The 26,972-nt window shown below is 35.7% G+C and overlaps 1 protein-coding gene across 1 annotated transcript in view; it reads left to right on the forward strand.

Annotated features, from left to right (window-relative positions):
• ZNF804A (zinc finger protein 804A) overlaps positions 1–18,313 on the forward strand; it is a 277,701-nt gene extending 259,388 nt beyond the window's left edge. The window contains exons 3-4 of the mRNA XM_070581636.1: positions 11,740–11,870; positions 13,960–18,313. Of these exons, the coding sequence (XP_070437737.1) occupies positions 11,740–11,870; positions 13,960–17,200 (3,372 nt within the window). The 3' untranslated portion in view covers positions 17,201–18,313. The remainder of the gene's footprint in view (positions 1–11,739; positions 11,871–13,959) is intronic.
• The last annotated feature ends 8,659 nt before the right edge of the window (positions 18,314–26,972 follow it).

Raw genomic sequence — 26,972 nt, forward strand, 5'->3', positions numbered from 1 at the left:
AACTCCATAATTTGCAATTTTTATACAAAAGTTCCTTTGGAAGCTACCCAAACTCTTAAACTTATTAATTTATAAACTGATTTTTGGGTTTTTTTGCAAGGAAGATTGGCCCTCAGCTAACATCTGTTGGCAGTCTTCCTCTTTTTGCTTGAGGAAGATTGTTGCTGAGCTAACATCTGTGCCAGCCTTCTTCTATTTTGTACGTGGGATGCTGCCATGCATGGCTTTATGAGTAGTGTGTAGGTCTTCCCCCAGGATCCCAACTTGTGAACCCTGGACCGCTGAAGCAGAGCATGTGAACTTAACCACTAAGCCACCAGTTTGGCCCCGTATAAACTGCTTTTTTTATTAGAAAAAAACTAATAAAAAAATTTAGAACTCATCTGTGTACGATTGTACTGCTTTATCAGGGACAAGTCTGTTTTCAACAGAAAACAACAATAAAGTAATACTGGCTCAATCTCAGCTGGTTTCATTAAGAAAATTTAGCAGAACTACCAGATAAATTAAGAAGACAAATTAATTTCTTTATAATTAGCTATTGAGAGCACTTATTTTTAATGATTTATATAAAAATAAGCAAAAGAAAATATTTGCTACATACGTGTTTTTATAAATTTATTTTTAATTTCTTAAAACATACATATATAGACCATTACTGCAAAATAAATACATGATCAAACTGACAAGTTAACATAAATGAAATATGATGACCTTCTAAAATATAAGATGTAAAGTACATTTGAAAATATCTTCTACTTTCAGAAATGCACTTGGTATCTGTGTGTTCCACAAATGAAATATCATGTCTATTAATAAAAGCATACCTTTTAATATTTACACATTAAACTGGTTTAACTCAAGATATTTCTGATATTTACTTCTATAAATAATTATGCCACTTGATTAATTACTAGTTTTGAAAAAGAATTTTTGTCCAGGTTTACAAGATAAAGTAGCCTTTGTCCTCGTGAACCCAATCTCAAGTGAAATATGTACACAATACCTAGAATTCTACCTTTTCATGTTAGGGTTAGAATAAGGAGGAGAAGAAGCTGATATTTATTGAGTGGTAGGAAGTATATGTGCTTTTACAGAGGTATTTTCTTCTCCATTTTATAAATGGAGAAAGGATCACTAAAGGTCACACAGGCAGTAAATGGTGGGGTCAAATTCCATCCTTTGAAATATTCCCAAACTCATAATTTTTCCATTATAAATATGGTCTTCATATGGACTTGGTACTAGAGACATAAATTTACAGGGAAACTAAAGTTAACAACATGTTACCACAGAAATAGTGTGTAGAATTTGGGCAATTTTCTGGATATATCTCCAATTCTAATTGTATTTTGGATAGTAATGTACTCAACTAAATACAGAAAATCCAGCCTCCTGGATATACCTTACATTTTCTTGAGGACAAAGTGGCCATAAGTAACGTCCCTTAAATATGCCTGTAGTTCTCAGGAGTCTTCTGAAAACCTCTAAGAAATCTCTATAGTTATTAGGTCAGATATTATTTTAACCCCAGGCACTGTAAATTACACTGGCCGTGGGCTTGTCCCTCTCACAGGGACCAGAGAGCTATGCATTTTAGCCTGAACTTGTTTCTAGATTAGATTATGCCAAGAGTTTAGGTGGTGCCTGCAATGTTCAAGTGAAAAGCAATTCTGGAATGTGCAATGCTTATTTATTAAAAAAAGAAAAATGAAAAAGAAAACAATATAGTAGATTTTATGCCAATGATTTTAAATAGACCAGATTCAACTAGATTAAAAATCTCTTCTTAAAGTAAAACATGGAAGTAAGAAAAAAAAGGAAAATACCAGAAAATAAAATTTTATAAAATAAACAATAAAAGGAAAATAAAATAAAAGGACAATTCTTCTGATTTTACCTTACAAAAAGAAATATCATTAACATTTTGTGTATCTTCTGGCATTTTTACTCTGTTTCTATTTTTTAAAAGAGCATTATAATATAACAGTATTCCTAATATTTTGCACTTCTCAGCAATGTTGGAGTAGCTGCATAGTATTTGCTTATAAAATTGAACCATACTTCTTAACTATTCTTCAATTTCTGGCCACTCAAATTGTTTGTGTGTTTTTTAAAACAAACGTGTCAATATTTCTTATACTTGAGTTTTCATTGCTTTTCCTGTACTACCAAAAATCTTATTGAGATTTTTGTTAGCAAATTTTCAAAGCCTCCTATTGTATGAGGAAGTTAATCACCGCCATTCTGTGCCAATTCAATTTGACAAGCATTCATGAGCACTTACAATGCATGAGACACTTCTGATCCAGCACTTAAGAAAATGAACTGAATGGTGGGAAAATCAGTTTTAGACATAACACATACAGATTGCAAAGACTTTTATATTAGAACTAGAATGAGTTTTTGTCCACAAAGAGAAACTTGAGTTAATGGAATCTAAAGAATGAGAGGCCTTGGGGAAAGATATTGTTCCGATCTGATATGCCGTTAAGAGATTAGATACTTTTAAAGCTGCCATGAGAAATGTCCAAATGATACATATTCGTGATAGTAATAGGAAAAGAAATTTTAAAAAGACTCTTCCACAGCTTCACTCAGCGTAATGCCATTGATTAAATAATGGCTAGGAGGAAATTACACCTTGAAGTGTGATACCATTCACTTGAATATCTTAGCCTTCTCTGAAGAAACATATTTGCTAACATTCCTAAAGAACCCGCTGCATAGTATCTTCTAAGAGAGATAAATTGATTCAGGAAATAAAGACGGAGATTGACTTGTAATTCTTTGAGGGTACTACTTCTATATAAGATGGAAAGCATACTTAGATTTTCCAAAAACCTTTGAAAATAGTTCTTGATAGAAACAACTCTTGGGAATTCAAAGGAAATTTTGAGCCTCTGGAAACAGTAAAAATGGGTAATTTATTAACTTACTAAGAAATAAGAAACCGGGAACAGAAGTATTGGAACAATTCAAAGGAGCAAGGCATTTACTTATAATAGGGAAAACACTTAACAAGGTAGGTCTTATAATTGTTCTAAATATCCAATTTATGGGGCTGGCCCCGTGGCCGAGCGGTTAAGTTCGCGCTCTCCGCTGCAGGCGGCCCAGTGTTTCGTTGGTTCGAATCCTGGGCGCGGACATGACACTGCTCATCAAACCACGCTGAGGCAGCGTCCCACATGCCACAACTAGAAGGACCCACAACAAAGAATATACAACTATGTACCGGGGGGCTTTGGGGAGAAAAAGGAAAAAATAAAATCTTTAAATATCCATTTTATTTAATACCAACTGAACTCATCTTAAAAGATGGTATTGAAAACACAGATCTGAGAATGTCAAAACTGGAAGGAATTTTAGATATCATCAGCATCTTCATCTGGGGAGACAGAAGTCAAAGAATATAAAGTGAATTATCCAGTCACACATCTAGTAAATGGGTATGTAAATTAAGATTACATTCAGCTGCAAATAAGGGAAAACACAAATAGAGTTGGCTTTTACTTTATGTTTTTCCCAAACTACATAAGTAATCAGTCCTCAGATGATGCAGTAATTCAGTGATGCTAGTAGAGAACAGGAATCTTTTCTATTTTTGTCTCTGCTATCTTTAGCATCTGGGCCTTCTCTGCCAAACTGATAGCCTTACAATTGAGATAGCTGCTGCCCATCTAAAATTCACAATTTTAAATTTTAAAAACGGGTAGGAAGCTAATATCATGGCGAAAACAACAGAAAGGGAATTTTTCTTCTAACGAGACTTCACTTTTTTTTTTTAGGGATATCCTCCTCAGAGACATCTGCTTACAATGAAATTAGTGAGGACAGTATCACAGAGTCACTCTTATTCACAAAGGAGGCTGGCATTTTTATTACTGTACTTGAGTATCTTTCTGTTCCCCACAAATTGGAATTCCATTAATAAAGTAAAAAGACGTAATTGAGAAAGTGAACACAATTTGCTGTGTTCATCACAGATTCACTACTAGACTACCCATCCTCTGGCGAAAACCTGTATTAGTCAGGGTTCTCCAGAGAAACAGAACAAATAGGAGGCATGGATGTGTGTGTGTGTGTGTACATATATATATATATATATATATGGGGTGTATGTGTACATTGTTTGACTTTAAGACTTACTATAAAGCTACAGTAATCAAGATAGTGAGGTGCTGATGAAAGAATAGACAAATAGATCAATAGGACAGAATAGAGAGCCCAGAAATAGACCCACACAAATATGATCACCTGATCATCGACAAAAGAGAAAAGACAATTCAAAGGAGGAGGAGAGAGAGAGACAGGAAGAGAGAGAGAGCAGGAGAGAGAGAGAGATTTATTTTAAGGAATTGGCTCACACAATTGGCCGACAAGTCCAAAATCTGCAGGGCAGGCCGCCAGGCTAGAAAACCAGGAAAGAGTTGATGTTGCTGGCTCAAGTGGGAAGGCTGAAGGAGGTATAATTCTTCCAGAGGGACTTCAGTCTTATCTCTTAAGGCCTTCAACTGAATGAGATCTCCCCGTATTATAGAAGATAATCCGCTTTACAAGGATTTAGTGAGTAAATCTGATTACTCATCTGATATGAATGTTAATCTCATCTAAAAAGTTTCTTCACAGTGACATCTAGACTTGTGTTTGATCAAATATCTGGCTACTGTGGTTTAGCCAGGTTGACATATACAGTTGACCATCAGAAGTCTACCCCTTGTCAAGTTGCTGCCCATAGACATCTCCTTTAACCATGCTTAATCTCCAAATAAAAACAGGAACAGGTCGTATTCTTCCTAACGTGATACAACTATCCTATATACAACCAGAAACTCACTAACTCATTCCCCAGAAGAGGATACAAGGTCTTTGGGTGATGTTTACTCTTCTACTTCATATCCTACAACTTAAATACTATGATGCAAAGTCAATACATCTTATGTTGTATGATAAAACGATAAAGGAGGAAAGAAAATAAGGGTATATATTATACTATTATATGAATAAAATTATATTCATTCATCATAAAATTTGGAAGAAATACTCATGACAAGTACAGTTTTCATGTCTTAACTAGTCATGTGGTCAAAGTTGGTATTTATAACTGTCTTCTACTACCCATTCCCTTTGCCCTCAGCAAGCACCTTCATTCTCGAAGGGTCTGGGCCATTAGTAATACTGCCTGAATTTGATTGCTGTAATTTTCCATTGACTTTAATCACACAGTATGGAAATTCTAAGAGACATCAAAAGGGATCTCCTGTATTTCAGATTTCTTCCTTACCTCCATTGTGGAGTAGCAGTCCCTTTTCCCCTTGGTAATCAAGATCAATCTCTCAGTCAGCACTGTAACTCCCTTCTTTGCCTGTTAATTCAGTGGCATGAGGAGCCCAAAGTGGCAAGGTAGCAGATTTAACTTCCAGTTCAATGGAATCATTGTAGTGTCTCATGGTGGAATTATTCCCCCATTTCAAACTAAGACCTCTAGCTCAACAGAGCATAAGTTGTGAGTATGGGAAGCAAGAATTTTGTTAGTGAATCACTAGAAGTAATAGTGAGTGGTGCCACCTCCATTTCCACCCCTTGATTTTTGGACCCTTCAATCCTGGCTATGAGAGAACTGGCGCCATATACTGGACTCTCATTCAGAGCAAATACGGTCTTCTAGAAAACCTTGCTCCAGTCCTGCAAGGTATTGCCACCTAGCCAAAGGTATAACTGAGTCTTCAAAAGGCCATTCCACTGTTCTATCAAACCAGCTGCTTCAGTTTGGTAAGGAACATGGTAAGAGCAGTGAATTCCATGAGCATAGGCCTATTGCCACACTTTTTTTGCTATCAGGTGAGTTCCTTGATCAGGAGCAATTCTGTGTGGAATACTATGAGGGTGTATAAACCATTCTGTAAGTCCACTGATCATAGTTTTGGCAGGAGAATTGCATGGAGGGAAGGCAAGTCCGTATCCAAAGTGAGGGTCTATTCTAGAAAGAACAAAGCACCACCCTCTTTACGAAGGAAGCTGCCCAATGTAATCAACCTACCATCAAGTAACTGGCTAATCACCCCCGAGAATGGTGCCATAATGGGGGCTCACTGTTGGTTTCTATTGCTGGCAGATTGGGCACTCAGCAGTAGCCATAGCCAGGTGGCCCTTGATGAATAGAAGTTCATGTTGCTGAACCCATGTATAACCTCCATTCCTGCCACCATGGCCACTTTGTTCATGAGTTCACTGGGCAATGACAAGAGTGGCTGGGGAAAGAGGCTGTCTGGTATCCACAGAACAGGTCATCCTATGCACTTGTTTATAAAAATCCTCCTCTACTGAGGTGATCCTTTGGTGAGTATTCACATGGACACGAATATCTTCAAGTTTTTAGCCCACTAAAAAGGATCTAGCAACATACCTCTTCCCTAGACCTCCCTGTCACTAATTTTCAATCATGTTCCTCCAAGTCCCTAACCATCCAACCAACCCATTGGCCACAGCCCATCAATTGGTATATAATCTCACTTCTGGCCATTTCTCTTTCCAAGAAAAATGAACAACCAGGTTCATTGCTCAAAATTCTGTCCACTGGGAGGATTCCCCTTCATCTCTGTCCTCCAGGGCTTTTCCAGAAAAGGCCTATAGCACTGTAGCTGTCTGCTTTCGGGTGGTGCCTGCATATTGTACAGAACCACCTGCAAGCAAGGCCCAAGTTTTCTCTTCTTCTATCTGCTGTCACTTGCCCAGTGTTGTGGTTCAGATAATTCTTCTTTTCCCCACCCTTTATAAACTTGCAGCTAAGGAGCATCAGTGCTAACTTGTGATAAAGAGCAATGATCAAAACAAAAATGACCTGCAATCCACTATTACTTTTATTCTGGTTGTTCTTTCTGCCTGGAGATTTTTTTCCTGACATATCTTTTTGGCTTGTTCCTCACCTCTTACAAGCCTTTGTTCAAATGACACCTTCTCAATGAGGCTTTCTATGGAGGACACACCCTAAGGTGATCCCCAATGAGTCCTGCCTTTATATAATCCCCTTCCCTTGAGTGTGGATGGAATCTGTGACTTGTTTGTAACTGATAAAATATGAAAAAAAGTGATGAGGTGTCACTCTGTTGATTTGGTTGTTTTACATAGATTTTATGTTATATAAGACTAAGTCTTAGCACAACGGAGAGAGAGACTTCCTTTCTGATGTTGAAGAAGCTGTCATGTTGTAAGAGGGCTTGTGAGTGGACCCTGGGGCAAGAAACTGCTGGCAGCCTCTAGCTGTTGAGTGGCCTTGACTGACAGTCAGTGGGAAGCCGGGGCTATCAATCCTACAACCACAAGGAAAGGAATTCTACCAACATCTTTAGGGAGTTTGGGAGATGATTTTTTCCAAGACAGTTCTCCAGATGAGAATACAGCTTGGCTAACACCTTGACTGAGCAAAGGACAGACATACTGACCTATGGAAACCATGAGATAATCAATGTGTGCTGTTCTAAGGTGTTAAGTGGTGGCAATTTGTTAAACAGAAATAGAAAATTAACTTAATATAAAACCTTCCCTAATCACTCTCTTTGAAATTGCTATCCTTCCCCTCACCACATACCCTCTCTGGTTAGTTTTGTTTCAGCCACAGTGCTTTTCATTATCTGCTATGCTATACCACTAACTTATATGTTTTAATGTCTGTCTCTCTCAGCTATGATGAAAATTTCATGAAACAAGCAAAGCTTTGTCACATATATATCAACTGTGCCTAGAATAGCTGCTGGCACATAAGGAGCACTCAATGAATACGGGCTGAAAGATAAGTGAATATAAGTATCATAGTCAGATCAGCTTGACCTAAAGAGTTAGACAGCTTGAATAGCATAGCGCACAGTCAATATGGGAGATAGATCACAGGAAATGTCCCAGGAAATTCTGATTCCTGTCCCATTTCTACCACTTGCATGTGATTCTGGACAAGTCCCCAAAATTTGCTTAGCTTCAGTTTTGTCTACTTTAACTACAGATAATAATGCAAACCTTGTTTGCGCGTATGTTTATTTTCAGACTCAAAGTAGTGTATAAAATACTGCTTAATACATTTTAAGGAATGATGTTCATTCTAAATGAAGAAATACAGATGGCTAATGTATGTAAAAATATTCCAGTTTTCCTAGTAATCAAATGAATTATAGGCCAAACATTAATGATATATCACCTATGGACTATCAATTAAAAAGTTGAGTGATGCTATGCAACATTGGATATGTATACAATCTCAAATACTGTTGGAAGGTGAACAAAAATGGTGATAGGTTTAGAACCTCAAAAAGAGAGCAAGTATACCTTTCATTCCAGCAGTTCTGCTTTTAGAAACCTATTTTTTAATGTAATTAGACAGGTGTACAAAATATAGATTTGAGAACATTCATGAAAGTTTGGTTTCAATTGTAAAACAATGTAATTTACCCAAATATTTAAGCACAAACTACTGAGTTATCTAAATGGTAATCTCTCCCCTGTCCGTCTCGTATTGATTAACCAACTTTGCCAGTCTCTAAATACCATCCTCTAACCTGAGGCCAAGATCATCATAACTTCCCTAACCATCCAACTCCGTAGGTTTCCTGAGACCACATCAGGATCAATGACCTATGTTGCCCTATGACATTTTGGCTGTCTATAAACTAATAAAAGTAAATCAGTGGGAAAGTAAAGTAGGCCTTCTAAGATAGTGGTATAACCAAAGAATATTGATTCTTTATGTTTTTCCGTTCTCTACTTGCATAATTCCAAAGCACGTATTGAATTGTACGTCAATGTGCATTATAATTTTTGTAATACAGCAGCTAGACCACATCTTTCCACAAATTCCTGTGAACATTCTTCTGATTTTCTAATTCTTGCTGACTGCCATTCCTGTCTTGACATTTATCACTAGATTTCTTTTGAGTGATTCTCAATAAATTGTTTAGGAAGCTTTTGAAATAGCATTGATATTTCCCTAAGCCTCACAGGTCTTATCTTGTATATTTATTTGTGTGGAACTTAAGTTTTCTTTCCATTTGGCATTGTTGAAAAAAAGTTGATTTGGTTTATATTATTTATCTTTCAAAATTATTCTACTAGAAATAAAATATGAAAAGGGCTTTATTTTTGCTGCATAAAAATACAAGAAACGATATTAAGACACATGAATTCTAGCCACAAACTAACCAAAGTATTTGGCCATGCCTATAAGCTCAACAGCTGAATAGTCCCTAAGTATTATCATTTACCTTGATATCAGGAAGTCTGTCACTGAGATAAGAGAATTAGTTGCACATAGAGTGAGATTGAGATCCGTAGGAACAATTGATTGTAGCTTGGTACTTCTTGACAACCTCTAGAAGACTAAAACAATATTTACATTCTAAATATACACAGTTCTCTAAATCAGCATTTAGGGCTGATTTCAGTAGTGTCTATCTTTCAGTTACATCACAGACAACACACAGCAGTACTGGCATTTGATAATTGACAGACTCCTTGATATTTAACTACTATGTCAATGGAAACGGATTAATTCAAATCATAATGGTTAATTTGAAACAGTAAATAGTGAAAGTTTTGGCATTTCATATAATTGAAATTGTTTTGTAATATGATAGACAGGATCTCCCATGATTTGATTGGACCCTATAATTCATCAATTTTCCTCATTTCTGCATATACACTCTGCTGTAGCCATTACATGCATTTTTTTTGTTTTTTTTTATAATGTACACTCTTCTATTTCCATGTTTATACAAAGCTATTTATTTTCCCTGAAATATCCTCCCACCCTCAACATCCAACCCTTCTTCTTCAGGCTAATTCTTCTTGTATCCTTCAGGACCCAGACCAGATACCACTTTCCCAGGTGGCCTTCCTTGTGAATTTTTAGGCACCCCTCTTTGGTCCTAATATGGCACAATAAGAGTACCTCAACCAATGATTGCCATTATCGATTTCAGTGTGTGTTCTCTCCCTATTGCTGCGAAATGCATGTAAACACACAGTCACACACACTTGCCTACACATACAGTCACAGATACACAGATACACACCAGACAAAAATAAAAACATTCTCTTTAATCTTTTAAAAAAACTCAGCCATTTAACAGCATGCCTGTTGCTAATGCTCAATAATTGTCTGTTGAATGAGTCTTGATATTGCTTCAAGATTTTAAGAAATAGAGATGACCAAAATAATAGATATCTAACATTTTAGAAGTAAAACTTTATTTACCTATTATATTCTAATCCTAGATATACTTTTACAAATAAATAAATTATTTAATGCATATTATAAAATTGTAACCACTTTTAATAGTCATATCAGAGTAATGATATTAAAATTTTACTTTCTATGAAATATTTGTACAGTTTAGATATTTATGATATGGTCTACTTTTTATCTAAATTTAATTCTTTAATAAACTCCTTTTTCACAAATCTGCCAGGGCAAATGAGCACTCTCAAAATATCTTTGTATTATTTTAAAATAATTATTCTAGAATAATCTCATGTATATATTACACACACATACACCCACACATCTTATATAAATCCCATCAATTAAAATATTAGGAATTATTTGAAGCTTAAGCTGTGGTACTATGTAGGTGAAATTAAGCAGATACAATCCAGGATCACCACGTGTCTAATATTATTTCATCAGACTTTTTGCAAGATAGAAGGAACATTTCTAAATCACAATGCATAAGTGATTTATGCATAAATCAATAGATATTGGCTAAGCAGACGTTTTACATACTGGGTGTTGTTCTGAGCCCTTGGCATACGTCAGTCTATATTTGTAAGATACTCATTACGACTCCACTCAATCACCTCATAAAAATGTGATTAGTATATGTTTTATTCTCATAGAGTGCTACACTAAGACTCTGACATATCACAACTGCATAACAACATGGGCTTTCATGAGAATAAAATGAAGTTTTAATCATTTTTAATAACTGTGGCTCTGTGAAAGTCTATAGCGAAAATATTTGGGGCATGAGACCACTTCGGTTTCTCTTAAATCATGTCACATTCATAGCTATTTATCAATTCCATCCAAGTTGGCGTGTTCTGTTTCTGGCCTTCAAGCCAGAAAAGGAGCTTTTTCAGTACAGGTGAAAAATATGCGCCATGTAAAAAGAATTTTCAGAAAAACACTATTAATTTTCTTCCCAGATACTGAATTATTTGGGAAACACACCTGATATTTGAGGGGAGGGATTTTTTTAAATCATGTAAGTTGGAAATCATTTGCTTTATGGATTAACATAAGACGTTTATTCATCTTCGAAAATATGAGAAGGACCAGATACCTTTCTAATATAGACATATAAAATATGATGGAATTTATTATGTATAACTGAAACACAAAAGCTAATTGCATTTGTTTGAAAATTAGGGGTTTATAAGACTCCAATGCTTCACCTGAATTAGGCAGAGAACCTTTGCAGGAAACAATCATTAAACAGAAATGAAAGTTTTCAATTCCAATTCACCTAAGGCAGAGGTATATCTTTTCATATAATGTAATAATATGCTTTGGCATTTTCATAAGCCAAAAGTGCAAGAAAATGCTTTTGTCAGAAGTGGATTATCACAAATGTTGTATTTTCCTTAGATGAGGTTGAAGAGGATGTATTCTGAAATTCCAACAATATCAACAATAGTAACTTTCAAATTGCCATACAGTCAAATACTATTAATCATTTCCATATTTTTTAATAGAGGCTCAAAGAACTGAAACAAAGGGAATTTGCTCGAAATGTAGCATCTAAATCCAGGAAAGATGAAAGAAAACAGGAAAAGGCTCTCCAACGCCTGCACAAGCTGGCCGAGCTAAGAAAGGAAACTGTATGGTGAGTGGCCAATGAAATGTTAAGTTTTCTTAAAATATAATGACCCTAAAACAAAAAGGGATGTAGAAATCAAGGGTACAGATTTATTTATTTCTGTACCCAGAATAAGACACTCACATTGTCATGGCTTTCTGTGGGTTGTAAACAGTGATTTGAATTTGAATTTTATGCAAACACCTGTTTAATGCACATTTCAATAAAAAGCCAAAATTACTATAATTTTAGTTTGTAAAGAAGTAAATTTCATATTATTCTACTGTTTATGCTATCTTAGTGGAAAATTATTCTATTTCTTGGTGGAAATTCAAAATATTTGATTGAAGAAGAGACCAAAGCACTATCTTATGACCTTTGATATGAAGGAGTTTTAAGAGGAACTTATTTTTTTAATTGAAAATTTGGAAACTTTTGTTTAAAATTTTCTTTGCAATTATAAAAATAATAAAGGTCAAGAAGAACTTGTGCATTTCAGAGGCAGGTCAAAGTTAATTTTGCTGTAAATAACAAAAACTGGACTGCTAGAAGTTCACAGCTCTTATACTTTGTCCTGCTTCTAACAGAGCAGCTATAGTGTTACAATTCAGAACTTACAATTTAGGCCAGGGCTACATTATGAAAAGAAGACCGCTTTTTAGAGTGTCCTTCCTCATGCACTCCGATTAAATAGGATTCTCTTATTATTGTCTAAAACAAAGCTATGTTATACCAAATCTATTTGGTACCAATACTGTTAGGGAATCTTGATATATCAAAAGATTGTTTGGGATATCAAATTTAGAAAAAATCAAAATCAATTTAAATGTAGCTGGAATCCTATAGGATTAAAATCAAACATAACTGCTGTTCAATTACACCAACCAGAAGTTTTTACTCTGTTTGATAATAAATGATAAATTATACAAGCGTAAGTTTATGTTATGGAGAATCATAGGACCTATGTAATTGAATATGCTATAAGTGGCATTTGCAAATTAAATTCTAATATATTAAAAGAACTAGAGTTAATAATAAGTTATGTACAAAAAAAAGCAACACTTCTTATCTAAATCATTTTCCTAAGTATACAGTATATATTTCACATTATACATGCACACACACGCACATACACAATTTTCCCATTAAGTGGGTGCCTCTAAAGATATGCAGACTAGGAGTGTTGTTTCTTACTATCAAACAAGGCAATGAAACAGTCCATCGTATTAGAGATTAAAGGAAATATTCAATTTAAAAAATTGGGGGCCATTTATGACTTCTAAGCAACTAACATTTGAGAGTAGCATGGGAAATTTTGCACAGCTTGATTCTGTTAGGGTAAAGACGATGTTTAGGTAGCTCCTTGTTTATGTGCTGAACAGTTTAGTTCTTGTAGTCAGAACTCACTATATACGATATACTGTAATGCCAAATAAATAGAAATTACATCTTAAGTCAACAGTCTTCTATCTTGCATCTACTGTATATTATTATATAATTGATAACTTCAGGGTAATTTTTAAATATTAAGAATAGCAATTCCAAAAGACTCAAAGCTCTCATTGAGCTATTATTGTCTTTTAGTCATTTTTGCATTACGCCATACCACCTGGCCTGTGGTAAACTCTCAGTGGAGGTTGGTTGAAGTGAATTGTTGAACTGAATCCCTAGCCCTTCTAAAGTCATGAGTGAGGGGTTTTTCTTAATTTCCTTCATATTCTCCACACAGTATCAATTATGATAAGTATTGGTGAATTAAAAGTAATTTCATTTTAGAGAATTCTACAACACTCCAAAATGTCACTGAAGAGGCCATAAGGGTAAAAAATCTTGGTCAGAATGCATTGGTTAGGAGCGTAGGAATGTCCTTGACATTGTTGTTGATAGCTATAAAAGTAACCTCAAGACAGCATCTCCAAGTTATCCCCCCAAATAACCAATAACTAAATGAAATTGTGGCACTATGGAAGGTAGTTGTACCAAATGAAAGTAATTCTCTTATAAAGATTTACAAATTTGAAAAAAACATCTTATAATGACATTTCTAAGGTGTTAAGTGTTTGAATATTTTTCTCAAAATGCCCTATCTAATACACACTTTTGATTCTTTGTGTAGTGCTCCTGGAAGTGGCCCCATGTTCAAGTCAACAACTGTTACTGTGCGAGAAAATTGTAATGAAATTTCCCGAAGAGTTGTTGTGGATTCAGTTAATAACCAGGAAGATTTCAAATATACTCTGATTCACAGTGAAGAGAGTGCTAAAGATGTTACCACTGTTACTACAGACCCAGAAAGCGCAGGTAATTATACAGCAAAAAATAACCAACGTGGAGATCAAGCCCAGGGACTTCACAGACACAAAATTGGCTTTTCTTTTGCATTTCCAAAGAAAGCATCCGTGAAGCTGGAGTCCTCAGCTGCAGCCTTCTCTGAATACAATGATGATGCCTCTGTGGAAAAAGGATTTAGCAGAAAAAGTAGATTTGTCCCCGGTGCTTGTCATCTTCAACTATCTTCACCAACAGATGTGCTTTTGGGTTCTGAGGAGAAAGCTAACTCTTTTCATATACCAGAGGGAATGTGTACTGACAAAGAAACTGCTCAAACTCAAGAGATGAAAGAAGTTTCTAGTGAACAAGATGCATTATTATTACCTTCATTTTACCAGTTTCAGCTTCCTTTATCTTCTGATGTAGACAGTTGCCAAAATTCAGTCCCATTGGCAGACCAAATATTACAGGAAGATGTTATTATTAATGAAGACATATCTATGAGTGATAATAGTTCTGAGTTGTTAGGAAATAAATCCACAGTTCTTGACATGGCTAATGATTGCATATCTTTGCAAGCTACAACTGAGGAAAATGTTAAGGACAATGATGTATCCGTAATTGAAGTTGAAAATAAAAATCATGGCCCTGAGATGTTGGCCCCTTCTAATTCTGAAGAAGATAACACAACCTTACATAAAAAAACAGATCCATATAAAAGACCAAGTGAGCCATTTGTACCAGTACTTAACAAAGACAGATCCACAGTTCTCCAGTGGCCGTCAGAAATGCTGACTTACACAACTACTCAACCATCAATCTCCTATAGCTGTAATCCTCTCTGTTTTGACTTCAAGTCCACTAAATTAAACAACAATCTAGATAAAAATAAACTGCCCTTAAATGATCTTTATTCCCAGCAGAATGGAGAAGACATTTGCAAGAGACCAGTCTTAGATTGCAAGGACACATCTACTGCAGGACTCACTGATTATGAAATTGGAGGTAGCAGAAATGAATACACCCAAGTCACTCCTCTTTTAGCTGATGATAATACTCTCTCCAATACTTGTGATTCTGGAAAAAATGAGAATACAGATCAGAGGTATAAAAATATTTCCTGTAGGATCAGAAAAACAAAAAAATATAATCTTACTAAAAATCAAATAAAACAGGATACTGTAGATGAGAAATACAACAAAATGAGGTTAAAAGATACTCATGAACACTGGTTCCATAAAAGTAGAAGAAAGAAAAAAAGAAGGAGGTTATGTCAACATCATGGTGGGGAGAAAACCAAAGAATCAGAAACTCACTTCAAAATGGAAATGGAAAATAGTTACACTGATACAACTAGGAAAAATCTACTGGAAACAATTACTGAAAAGGAGTATTTAGCTGCAGAGCAATTATTGGACTCATATCAACTCCCTGATAAAAGGGCCAAATCAGCATCTATAAACTTAAGTGCAAATGAAGAAATATGTAAAACCTGGAGCAGTGAATACAATAATGATGATGCTGTCAGTTCTAAAACCCACTGTAAAAAGAACTCAATTGTTTTAAATGGAAAATCCAATCCAACAATGATACATCCTGGGAAACACAATTTGACATATTCCAGAACTTACTGTAATTGGAAAGCCAAAATGTCCAGCTGTAGTCAGGATCACAGATGCCTGGTTCTCCCAAATGACATGAAATGCCTGAGTCAGAATCAGGCTGTTAAAAGAGGTTATAATTCTCTTATTAATGAATCAGAAAGATCCCATCGAAAACGTAGACAACATTCACATTCTTATTCTTCAGATGAAAGTTTAAATCGACAGAATTATTTACCAGAAGAATTTTTGAGGCCACCACGTGCTTCTGCTCCCTGTAAGCCTAAAAGGAAAAGGAGGAGAAAAAGAAGCAGATTCCACACCGGATTTGAAGCTTTGGAACTGAAAGAGAATACAGATTATCCCATGAAAGGCAATTCTTCCTTACATTACCAGGGTGAGTTAATAAGTGAAGATAAAAAAGAAGAAATTAAACCACAAGAAATTGCAAATGTCGAAAGAAACTTGGAACAAACAGACCAAGTAGAAAATAAACTGCACCCTAGCAGTCCCCTTCCTTCTGAAATCAGTGGAGAAACTGAGCCCTTAGTGATGGATACCACTCCTGGTGAATTGCCAGAGATTTCCAACGAGCCCACGAAATCTGTCTATGTAGCCAGTGCCCCAACAAAAGAAGAAATTAATAATACCTTGCTTAAACACAAAGAAAGAAGTGAGAATAGAGATGTTAATGAAAAGCAAATTCCTTTCAAGGTGCCTAATATTGAAAGAAACTCTAGACAGTCCCGACCTAAATCATACCTTTGCCATTATGAACTGGCCGAAGTCCCTCCACAAGGAAAGATGAATGAGGCATCAACTGAGTGGCTGCGTTTTAATTCAGGAATCCTTAACGCACAACCACCACTACCATTCAAAGAAGCACATGTCAGTGGTCAGACCTTTGTAACAACAGAGCAAATCCTGGCTCCATTAGCTTTACCAGAACAAGCATTATTGATCCCGATAGAAAACCATGACAAATTCAAAAATCTACCATGTGAGGTCTACCAGCACATCATCCCCGCGAACATGCTGGCCAACAAGGTCAAATTTACTTTTCCTCCAGCTGCCCTCCCGCCCCCTAGCACACCTCTGCAGCCTCTGCCTTTGCAGCAGCCCTTATGTTCTACCTCTGTAACCACTCTCCACCACACTGTTTTGCAGCAGCACGCGGCAGCTGCTGCAGCCGCAGCGGCAGCGGCAGCCGCAGGAACGTTTAAAGTGCTTCAACCACACCAACAGTTTCTTTCCCAAGTCCCAGCTCTCACCAGAACATCGTTACCTCAGATCTCAGTAGGACCAGTGGGACCAAGGCTTTGTCCTGGGAACCAGCCAACTTTTGTTGCTCCTCCTCAGATGCCAGTCATCCCAGCTTCAGTCCTTCATCCTGGCCATCTGGCTTTCCCGCCTCTCCCCCATGCACTTTTCCCTTCTCTGCTTTCCCCACACCCTACTGTCATCCCACTGCAGCCCCTCTTCTGACCATCACCATCAAAGGGAAAGAAAACATTCATCTGAAAACTATTGCTATATGCATATATGCTCATCTAAGTGGATAATTGCCTATTTAAATGGTGGAAATAAACTAGCCAAAATAGGGCCTCATTGGTATGAAATCATTTACTGTAAGTGTAATGATGCAAATAAATTCTTAAGTTTCTGATATATAATATTATTAAGGCACTGAATAGTTTGAAAATCAATACAATATATGCTGTATATTAAACTGATGTCTTAAGAGTATGTATAATGTACATAAAATATATTTATAGTATTATAATTTCTGTTGTAAAGTATGCTTTGGTTTTTTTTAATCTTTGTGTATTTGCACCTATTTAATGTTTAGACAAAGCTGATGGCACTATGTTTTGTACCATGTTCCTTGAAACTGTAAATTCAGTGAAAAATATCTCTTGCAATAAATTTTTGTTAAATATTTATGTAAATCAAACTTTTGTTTTTAGTTGGTTTTCACTGTTTTAGGAATGTATAGTAACAATAAGATTTGGATTTGCGGCATATTTTTTCTTCTATCCATTGGCATCTCTGAACCTCAGAGGCCCAGCGAAATATCTTTGGAGCTCTATCAATACTTAAATTATGGTATCTTCTTTCAGAATAAGTATAACAGGTCCATTTGTTTTTCTGTTCGTTTTAATGTTGTTTGTATTCAGAGTTTACTATTTTTCCTGAACAATTGGTTCTCTAGACAATAAACCATGGAAATTCATGTTAAAGTAATGGTAGTATTTGGTGGGGAAATAACTCAAAAATATGCAAAGTACATAGTATTCTTCCAGGAACTGTAAAACAGTACTAGTAGACAAGAAATAGCAAATAGCCAATATAAGTTCTTATGACATTTTTGTGTGTTAAAATTCTCAAATTTATGATGTTTGTTTTCAATTTTTGAAGGAAATACACATATATATGAATGTTGGCATGGATTAAAGAATAGGTTTAATTAATAAATCAGTATCCATCATATTACATCTTGGGAAAAATGACATAAACATAATCTGTATCTGGATATGCTCTTAATTGAGAATCTGGAAGTGGGAAGGAGAATAAATAAATAGCTCTTCCTTCTGCAAATCTTTCTAATAGTCATGTTTGTATCATATTTCTAAATCACCCAGGTACAGTTAGAAAGTCTTCATCACCCTTCCAGATTCTGCTGTATTTTTAATGACCTCTACAATATTTTCACTCAAGTGCTTCTGCGTGTACTGAAGAATATAGCTATGCAGTAGAAAGCTAGGTAGCATCACACTTTTCCAATGAGAGTTTTCCAATATGTGCCTGCCCCAGTCCATGCCAGTTGGTAAGAGAAAGTCTGCATGTCTGATAATAGAGGTTTCACCTCCCCAAGTGTGAATGATAAAGGATTATGGCAGCCTGGCACTAATCCTGGCATCGAGGAGCCAGCCAAGTTCTTCTAAAGGGAGAACAGCATTTAGGTGACGCTGTACTAAGGAAATGCTATTTCATATATCCACCCATAGGAACTGAGTTACCCTAAATAATACTGAGCATAAACATATGTTTCCATATCAAAATAATCTATATTGAATTCTATTTTAATTAGATTATGATTAATTAGATTTATGATTGATGATAAGAAGATAAAAAATATAAGAGAAGCAATTTCATTTCAAATTCTCTAAGATAACATGTTTTCCAAAAATGGGTACTAAAATTGGAACACATGATTTTTCCTCAAGCAAAATACTTGAAACTATCTTTGAAGACACATAGATGGATATATCTACTGGGGAATGCTGACCCAGTTTGTGTTTAATCTGTCAGAGCAGGATTATTGCTTCTGCTGTTTAAAATCAAACCAAATGTTTGACTTTAAAATATCCAGATTTTCCTTCTTCTTTGGTCATCTTCAGAGTATCATTCCTCTCGTTCACCTCTTACCTCTTGTTCTTATTCTTTCATTCCTTTGCCCCTGATATTTTCCTTCTTAATTTCATTGTAGACATCAATTGTGTGAAGTGTGTCTCCTCCTCTTCTTTCTCTATGTTATCATTTCTTTTCTTTTTTTCAATTCTATTGCTCTCTTACATTTATTTTTGTTGAATGATATGGTTAGGCACACTTACCTTTTTAGTTGTAACAGAATACACCTGATTGCTAGATATATGCTAGAAGTTTCTGGAAAATTTGAGGGGGGAAATTCTCAATTAAGACTAATCGAAACTCAACTTTTAATTGATTTGTTTTGGTAGATACCAGTGGCTGGAAAAGAAATGAATGTTAGTTAAACACATCAAAGCCATTCTGATTATACAATTCATCTAGATATTTGATATCTTTGATAAGATATTGCCTACATAGTCTGGGTATCCATTATATGTTGGAGACATAAAATGAATGTGTGATGAGACATTTGTTCATCTGTTCTGATAGATGATAATACCGTGATAATACCAACCCAGAATCAAGGGAAAGAGGTTGATGGGCTAAAGATCAACAATGAGCAGAGCAATTAGACAGGTAAGTCAGGGTAGACCCATCAGGCAGTGGGGCTGTCAGAGGAACACCAATCAAGCTCATATTAATGGCAGCAAGAGTCAGACCAATGTAACAGTCATTCTCTGGAAGTATGTTTGGGCACTGGCTGATGGCTCATCCGTAAATCCTAGAGCTGAAATCCCAGTCCTATCCAGGTGTAAATTATTGTACATCCTATATAATTGGGAAATTTAAATGATCCTAACACTATCTCTTACCTATCATCCTTAGTCTGCTAGTTACAGGCATTTCTATAGCATTTGTTATTGTAAAGATGAATGAATTGGAATATAGAATAAAACCTGCACATGGAAAGTAACAAGTAACCGCAACCAAGCAACAAAAGGATTCACATTGGATGATAGGAAGGAAACTCATCCACAGCTTCAACTAGCATGCAACACCCCCTCCACCACCACCACCATATATACATATACGTATTTCCAAGTTCTTTTATGAGTTGAAGACCTATACCAAACCGTCCTCAGGGCATATCAACCCGATATCTGCCAAGTATTTTGAACTCAAAACTCAAACTCATGATCTTTCTTTATAGGTAACACTGAAATCTGTTCTTTGTCCTGTGTTTCTAAGCTCTGTGAATGTCATTATATATTAAAAAAAAATCCTATTATCCAAGTCAGAAGCCAGCATATTATTCCCACATCAAACCAATCAATGAATGATTTTGGCTCTATTTACTTAATTTTTCCTGCCTGTACATTCTATAAGGTTTTAGCCATAGCAGTCCATAAGCTGACTTGCTGACTTGCTATTATAAACTAATGTCTCTTTCCCTAATTTCCCATTTCTACAATTCATCCTCCCCGTAGCTGCCATGGATACATTTTAAATGTAATTTTATTATGACACTCCTCTAGTTTAAAAGCTATTATGGATTCTCAATTATTCTCAAGATAGACATCAAAGTCCTCAGCATGTTAGGAAAATCTATGATGACTTAGGGCCAGCCTCCCTCCTCAGGACAATCCACTCCAGCAATCCCCTGGGTTAACCATTCTAATCTACTTAGTTATGATCACCTTTGAGTTTGTGTGATCATGTCTGTTGTCCTGTAATGCCTTCCTCCCTGTGTTTTTGTTGGCTTGGATAACTACTACTGAGTCACAATTCAAATTGAGTGTCAGTCTCTTTTAGTGATTTTTTTCAGAGGTTCCCTCTTTCCCCAGATAAGTTAGCTTGGTGTCCTCTGTCCTTACATGGCATGCTGTGCACAGATTTTGTTACAAAGTATTCTCTGTGTTGAATATATTTTCTTGTTTGTCAAATCCGCTAAATTAAGAGTTCCTTGAGTCGATGTAGGATGTGACTCATAATAAACAGTAAGAGTTTGTTGAATGAGAGAATAAAATGAGCTGAAAAAATGTAATTAAAATCTATACAGATTGTATTACAGAGTTCCAGAACTGTTATCCGTTTTACTCCAAACTGGTCCTAAATCAGTCTAAATAAAGTATAATTTTCCCCTAAAATTAGGACTTCAAAACACCATTTAGCATGAATAATTTCTCTTTAATGGAATTATGAATCATTTAAAATAGAACTCCACAATCTATAGTTGAAGCACAACTTGAACCCTTTCCTTTGCCCAAGGAGGAAGGCACAAGCTTCATTATATCTCTACATATCCATCCATCTCTCTCTCTCTCTATCTGTTACCTATCATCTTTCATCTTGCTATTAGTAATTGTCACCAAATATTAATATACGATGTGTCAGACTCTAAACTAGCTCTTGAGGTTAAAGAAGTGAATAGAACGCATCTACTACTCAGATATTCAAGTCTAGTATGGAGGGCAAACCTGCAAAATCTTATACTTAGCTATTCGAAGTTTGCTATTTCATTATTAGTTAATTAAAATGGATTGAATTTATATTCATCAATGTTTTTTCCCCACTGTACTCTATTCTCCATTTCTCATTCTTGTTTCTACTTTTTTTCCTTTGCTTATTTGCCTAGCTAAGCCACTGTCCTTGGGAGTGAAAGTTGTCACCACAGATGTTTTCCAAATAACCTGTTTACTTTCTTTCACAAACAAAATTAGACAAAGGCTTAAGGCTTGCTAGATCATCAGCTGAGGCCAAAGGTCCTACTTTAGAGATGGTAGTAAAGAGCTGTGCGATTTGTTCTGAAGTGTTGACCGTGGCTGTTCTAGCCCAGCATTCGCCAGCCCTATGGATTGTGTCACCATCCCCCAACTGGGCATGGTCTGCATTGGTACAGAGGAACAGGCTCCTTTTTCTTCACACAAAGGGACCATTGCTCACAAAGCCAAAAACCCCAAACAAGATCCTTCTATTTTTTCACAGGGACATCTTCTAGACTAGCGCCCACCCTGAACTTTGAACCCTTGAGAACACGAGCTATGGGGTCTACTTGAGCCTGGAAGCTCCTGGTGGAAAACTGACAGTGTAACAAACTTTTCTTCTCCTTTAATCTCCTAAAATCTTAATGTTAAACCTAATTTTTTTTATTAATTGTATCTTTTTGTGGTAATATTTTGAATGTATTGTTTACACATTTTACTAACATTTTCCTTTTTTAGGATTTTGGTTTCAATGGCTGCATTTTAATTTTTTATAAATTACTTCCCAACTTTTCTTTATGGAGTATATTTTCTATATCTTTATTATCTTCACACTATCTGGAATATTATATTATATATCTTAGATTTAAAAAAATAGATTTCATTACATTTCAACTGAATTAATCATACTTGTTTAATATTGTTTCCATGTTTTGTTTATATTGATTACCTCAAAGACTATTTTAATTCCCTCGTTGAATATGAATTTCATTTCATTCTTCAATATGTTTACCGATAATATGGGTGGGAAGCATAGCTTCTTTGGGAAGTGCCCATATATTAAGGAGTTTTGATGACAGGACTTACATTAACCCTTCAGGCTTCTTCAGATAGGTTCTTTTATTCTCTTCAATATTTAATTCCCATAGTATACCCAGAACTGAATTTTCACCATACTCCACAAGAACTAGGATTCAGTGAACTAGAGGCGAGATTTTAACGTTCATGTATGAAACAATCCATTTCCACTTGCTTCACTGGTTTAGTTCAACAACTGGGCTTCTAACTGGAAAACTCTCTCAATGCATAAGCTCCTTGGTTACCCTACTTAGTTCTCAATCCCCTTTAAACAAGGCTACGTCTTTGGCTCCCTCCCAGCTCGCATCCTCACTGCCTTGTGTTCTGAAGAACTGACCTGCTGCCTGGTGTTTGCCCTTTTTGTGTTGTCCCAATTGATCTAACCTTTTTTTGTTGCCTAAACTTGCTACCTGGAAAGTATGTCTCGATTCTTGTGGTTGTACTTGTTGGAGCTAACCTTCGTACCTGGTTAATTATGTCAGGCTTGAATGCTTATTGACTTACATTGCACATTATCCCTTTTTAAACAAATTCTCATCATGTTTCTACTTTGAACCTGCCTAGGTGACATTTTAAACTCAGGGAGAGTGAGTTTTTAAAAATCCAACATTTTGGCTGCCTTAATTTTGTAGCCTATATTAAATTGACCACATGCTTTTGCAAACAATTAAGTTTCAAATTAATGCTTTGAGTTTCAACTAAACTGCTTACTTTTTTTGACTTATTTTTTAATCGAAATTATTTTAGAAGTGGCTGTTACTTTAACTTACATAAATTGGTAGGGCATTAATCTTCACATTAAAATGATAAGCCTAAAGTTGATCATAGGTTTTATTAAATGGCTTCCATCTCTTCAACAGTTGTACTGAAACAAAAATGATAGAAATATTAATATGTTATACTGATAGGAAAAATCTATATTCTGTCTTGAAATGCAACTATCCTGACCATGACCTTTGCAAAGCCATACTATTTCTTAGGTAGTGTGAACATAATCTAAGATTTTAAGTACATTTTAGACATTGACAGTTTTAATTGTGTTTTCTATATCCAAGGATTGTAAATGTGCTTGCTTGCCTATATGCTTTGCTAATATATAACACGATCTTTTTCAATTGCTAAACAAAGACTTATTTGTCAAATTGAGAATCAGAATGCTTCTACAGTATTCATATTATAGAATATTATTCTCTCATACAGATAATCTTTGCCCAAACATGTCAACATGGGAAGGACTCTAGAGTAATACATTTGTATACCAATAAATGTAGCTACAGTTGGAGGTAGCTATTAAAGCTTATTATAGTTATCCTGTCAACTTGTTAGAGTCCTCATCTATGTTAAGAACTGGTTTATGCATTTTGACTGGAATGAGAATTTACTAATGGTAAAGATGTCTAAAAAACTGGCTATGAATACAGAGTTTTAGAAGGACTATCAAAATAAAACTCTCTCTACATGAAAAAATAATACATTATATTATTTCTATACACAAATCCAAATTGAATCCACCTCTAAACTGTGAGCTCAGAGCTTAGAGAGGGCAGGTGGATTTTTACTCTCATAAATTGTTACTTGGAAGCTTAGAAACTGCTTTATAGTCCTAAATGCTTTCTCCCTTCCCTCCCAGGGACCAGTGCTCATTGTACTGCATGCTATGACTGCCTGGAACTCCTGGACATTGTCCCTTTGACAATGCTTCTCTCTCTCTTTACACTCATGCTCAAGAGGTTGCACGGAGCAGCCCACACTGCTTCTATGTCACACTGTCCCATAATACCTTCTGAGAAGAGCACATGGTAGCTTTCTCAGTTGAAGGTTTGAGACATTTTGAGGGAGTGGTGGGCTTACAAAGTCAGAGTGTCATTGTTAAAATCAGGCACTGATTTTGACTTCCCCTGGTAATGAACTCAGCCATTCACAAGGGGATGACCTTACTGGGCTCACTTGCCCTCGGGTGTGCTGCATCCCTCTCTGTACCTTCAAATCTTCATCCTATTTTGGGAGATTGTTACTGCCATTCCTGCCTCAGCAAATAATGCATTTTCTTAAGTCCAAATCATTCAGTTAGATTAGCACACAGGGAGGGCCCTGGCAGACTGTTCTCTGCTGGTCATCACTCCTAATTCCACAAGAGTCCAGAGCTGCAGGATGACTTTGGTCTCTTCAGATATAGTTTGTGGGACAGATACACACACACACACACACACACACACACACACACCTCCCAAGGACTTCCTGATGGTCACTGCCTGGAATTCCTCAGTGTTGTCCCCTTGACAGGGTGCTACTCTCTGTCTCTCCATGGTCACAGTCAAGAGGTGGAATGGAGTATATTCTCAGGTACATATAGTCTAAGACAGAAAAAATAATTCTTCACTGCTTAGAAAATTGTAAGATGCCTTCCATTTCCATGTCATCAATAAATCCCATGTTTCCTTAGGTCTTCCATGGAAAATGCCATGATAGCTATTCTAGTAAATTATTGAATAAATGCTTAACTGAGATTGCTTGTCCTCAGTTTGGATCAGTGACGAGGGGAAGGAATAAACTATTTGTGCCTAATAATATAATTTCAGGCTATGTCTACACTAGTCTCATCTTTGAGATACTCCTTCAATTTAGTACCTTGTCCAGACAAACTTGTCTCTTGTGATCATTTATATCTAACATATTCTAGGGCTCTACTAGGCTCTGGAGAGACACAGATAGAATTAAAACCTATCAATAATGAGTTTAGAGTAGAAAGGAGGAAATAGATAAATAAATAGGCAATTTTAATAAGATAGGCTATGGAATACAATAAACGTGATAAATGATGTTATGGAAGAGGATATGACACATTAAAGAAACAAAAGAGTTAAAAGGGAAATTTTTGATAGATGTGTCTGAGAGATAAGTAAGGCAAGAGATTTAGGACTTTATGGTTAGAACGACAGTCATTAACAGTTTTTAAACCATGAGATGAATGGCCCTTATCAGAGAAGCAGATTAGAAATATCACTAGGATTACACAAGGGAGAATAAATTAGTGTGTGTGCATTTGTTAGGGAGTGTTGAGGATGCCAGCAGGAGGTTTCAAGCAAGCAAATAGACATAACGCTGGAGGGAAAATCTGGAAGATAGATAATCTACAGCTATTTAGGAGTTGACTTTACAGGGGAAATTTTGGAAGAGAGAGAGAATCTAAAAATGAAATTTAAGCATCAGGTCTGGGCAATTAGGTCAATGTGGTCATTCACAAGTGATGGAAAGGCAGAAAACAGGAGCAGAAGAAAGTTTCCAAGAGTTGGAGCACTTTTAGGAAAATGGAGGATAATATGTTCAGTTTTGGATACATTAAATTTGAGGCACCTAGGATATATTCAAGGAGAGCTGTCTTGAAATACTTCAATATGTTGTAGAAATTCTCTTATCTGAAGCCTTCAGAAATGTTTTTTGTCAGTTATTTGATAAAGAGAGGACGCACACCTTCAGGCTTGTATGCACACTAGGACAGTCTAAGCATCATACATTAACTCACATTATCTTATTATATATTAAGCTCACAAACATTGTGCTATAGGCCTAAGGTCTTTTCTTGGAATATTTGTTTACCCATTGAAATTATTGGTCATCTTTTCTCATATAGTCTACACTCAGAATAAATCATCTATGACTTCCAGACATTAATTGAATGTGTGCTTCATAACAATTCAAAATATTTTTAAAATTATTTATTATCTCCAGTCTTACTCTGTTGCCATACCCGTGCCATAGCTGACATAATTGATTTAGCAATCCACTTTAATTTAGAAGTTTTAAAGCACTAAACTTCATTGTTGTGGGAATAAACTCTATCTCCTTGCACTCATATTTCACCGTTTAACACTGAATTAAATTATGTAATTATAGTAATAAATGCAACATGCACAAAGTGATTTGAGAACAAATATATCTTATTCTGGAAAGCAAATTATCAACAGCAGTGAAGGTAAGTATAATGGTGTCCTACAGAATAGTCTAATAGTTTCGCATTGTGCCTTGGGATTCAGTTTTATAAGAAATGAAAAATTTAATAACTCTGAGATTGAAACATAGGTCATTTGAAAAACAATCTACTGCATAGGTCTAAAGTTCAAAAAGATATATACTAGAGAAATGTCTTTTGAAATCGTCACCTGATCATTTTAATTAAAGTCTTGGAAGGTTTAAGGTTACCCAAATATATCAATAGATTAAAGAGAAATGTGGATCCTGGGAATAACAGCCAACATTTAAGCTTGAAAAGAGGAGAAAGCAACTATGGGGGACACAGAGAATTTTCCATAAAGCTAGAGTATAAC

Source organism: Equus przewalskii, chromosome 17 (assembly GCF_037783145.1).
Source record: "Equus przewalskii isolate Varuska chromosome 17, EquPr2, whole genome shotgun sequence".
NCBI lineage: Eukaryota > Metazoa > Chordata > Mammalia > Perissodactyla > Equidae > Equus > Equus przewalskii.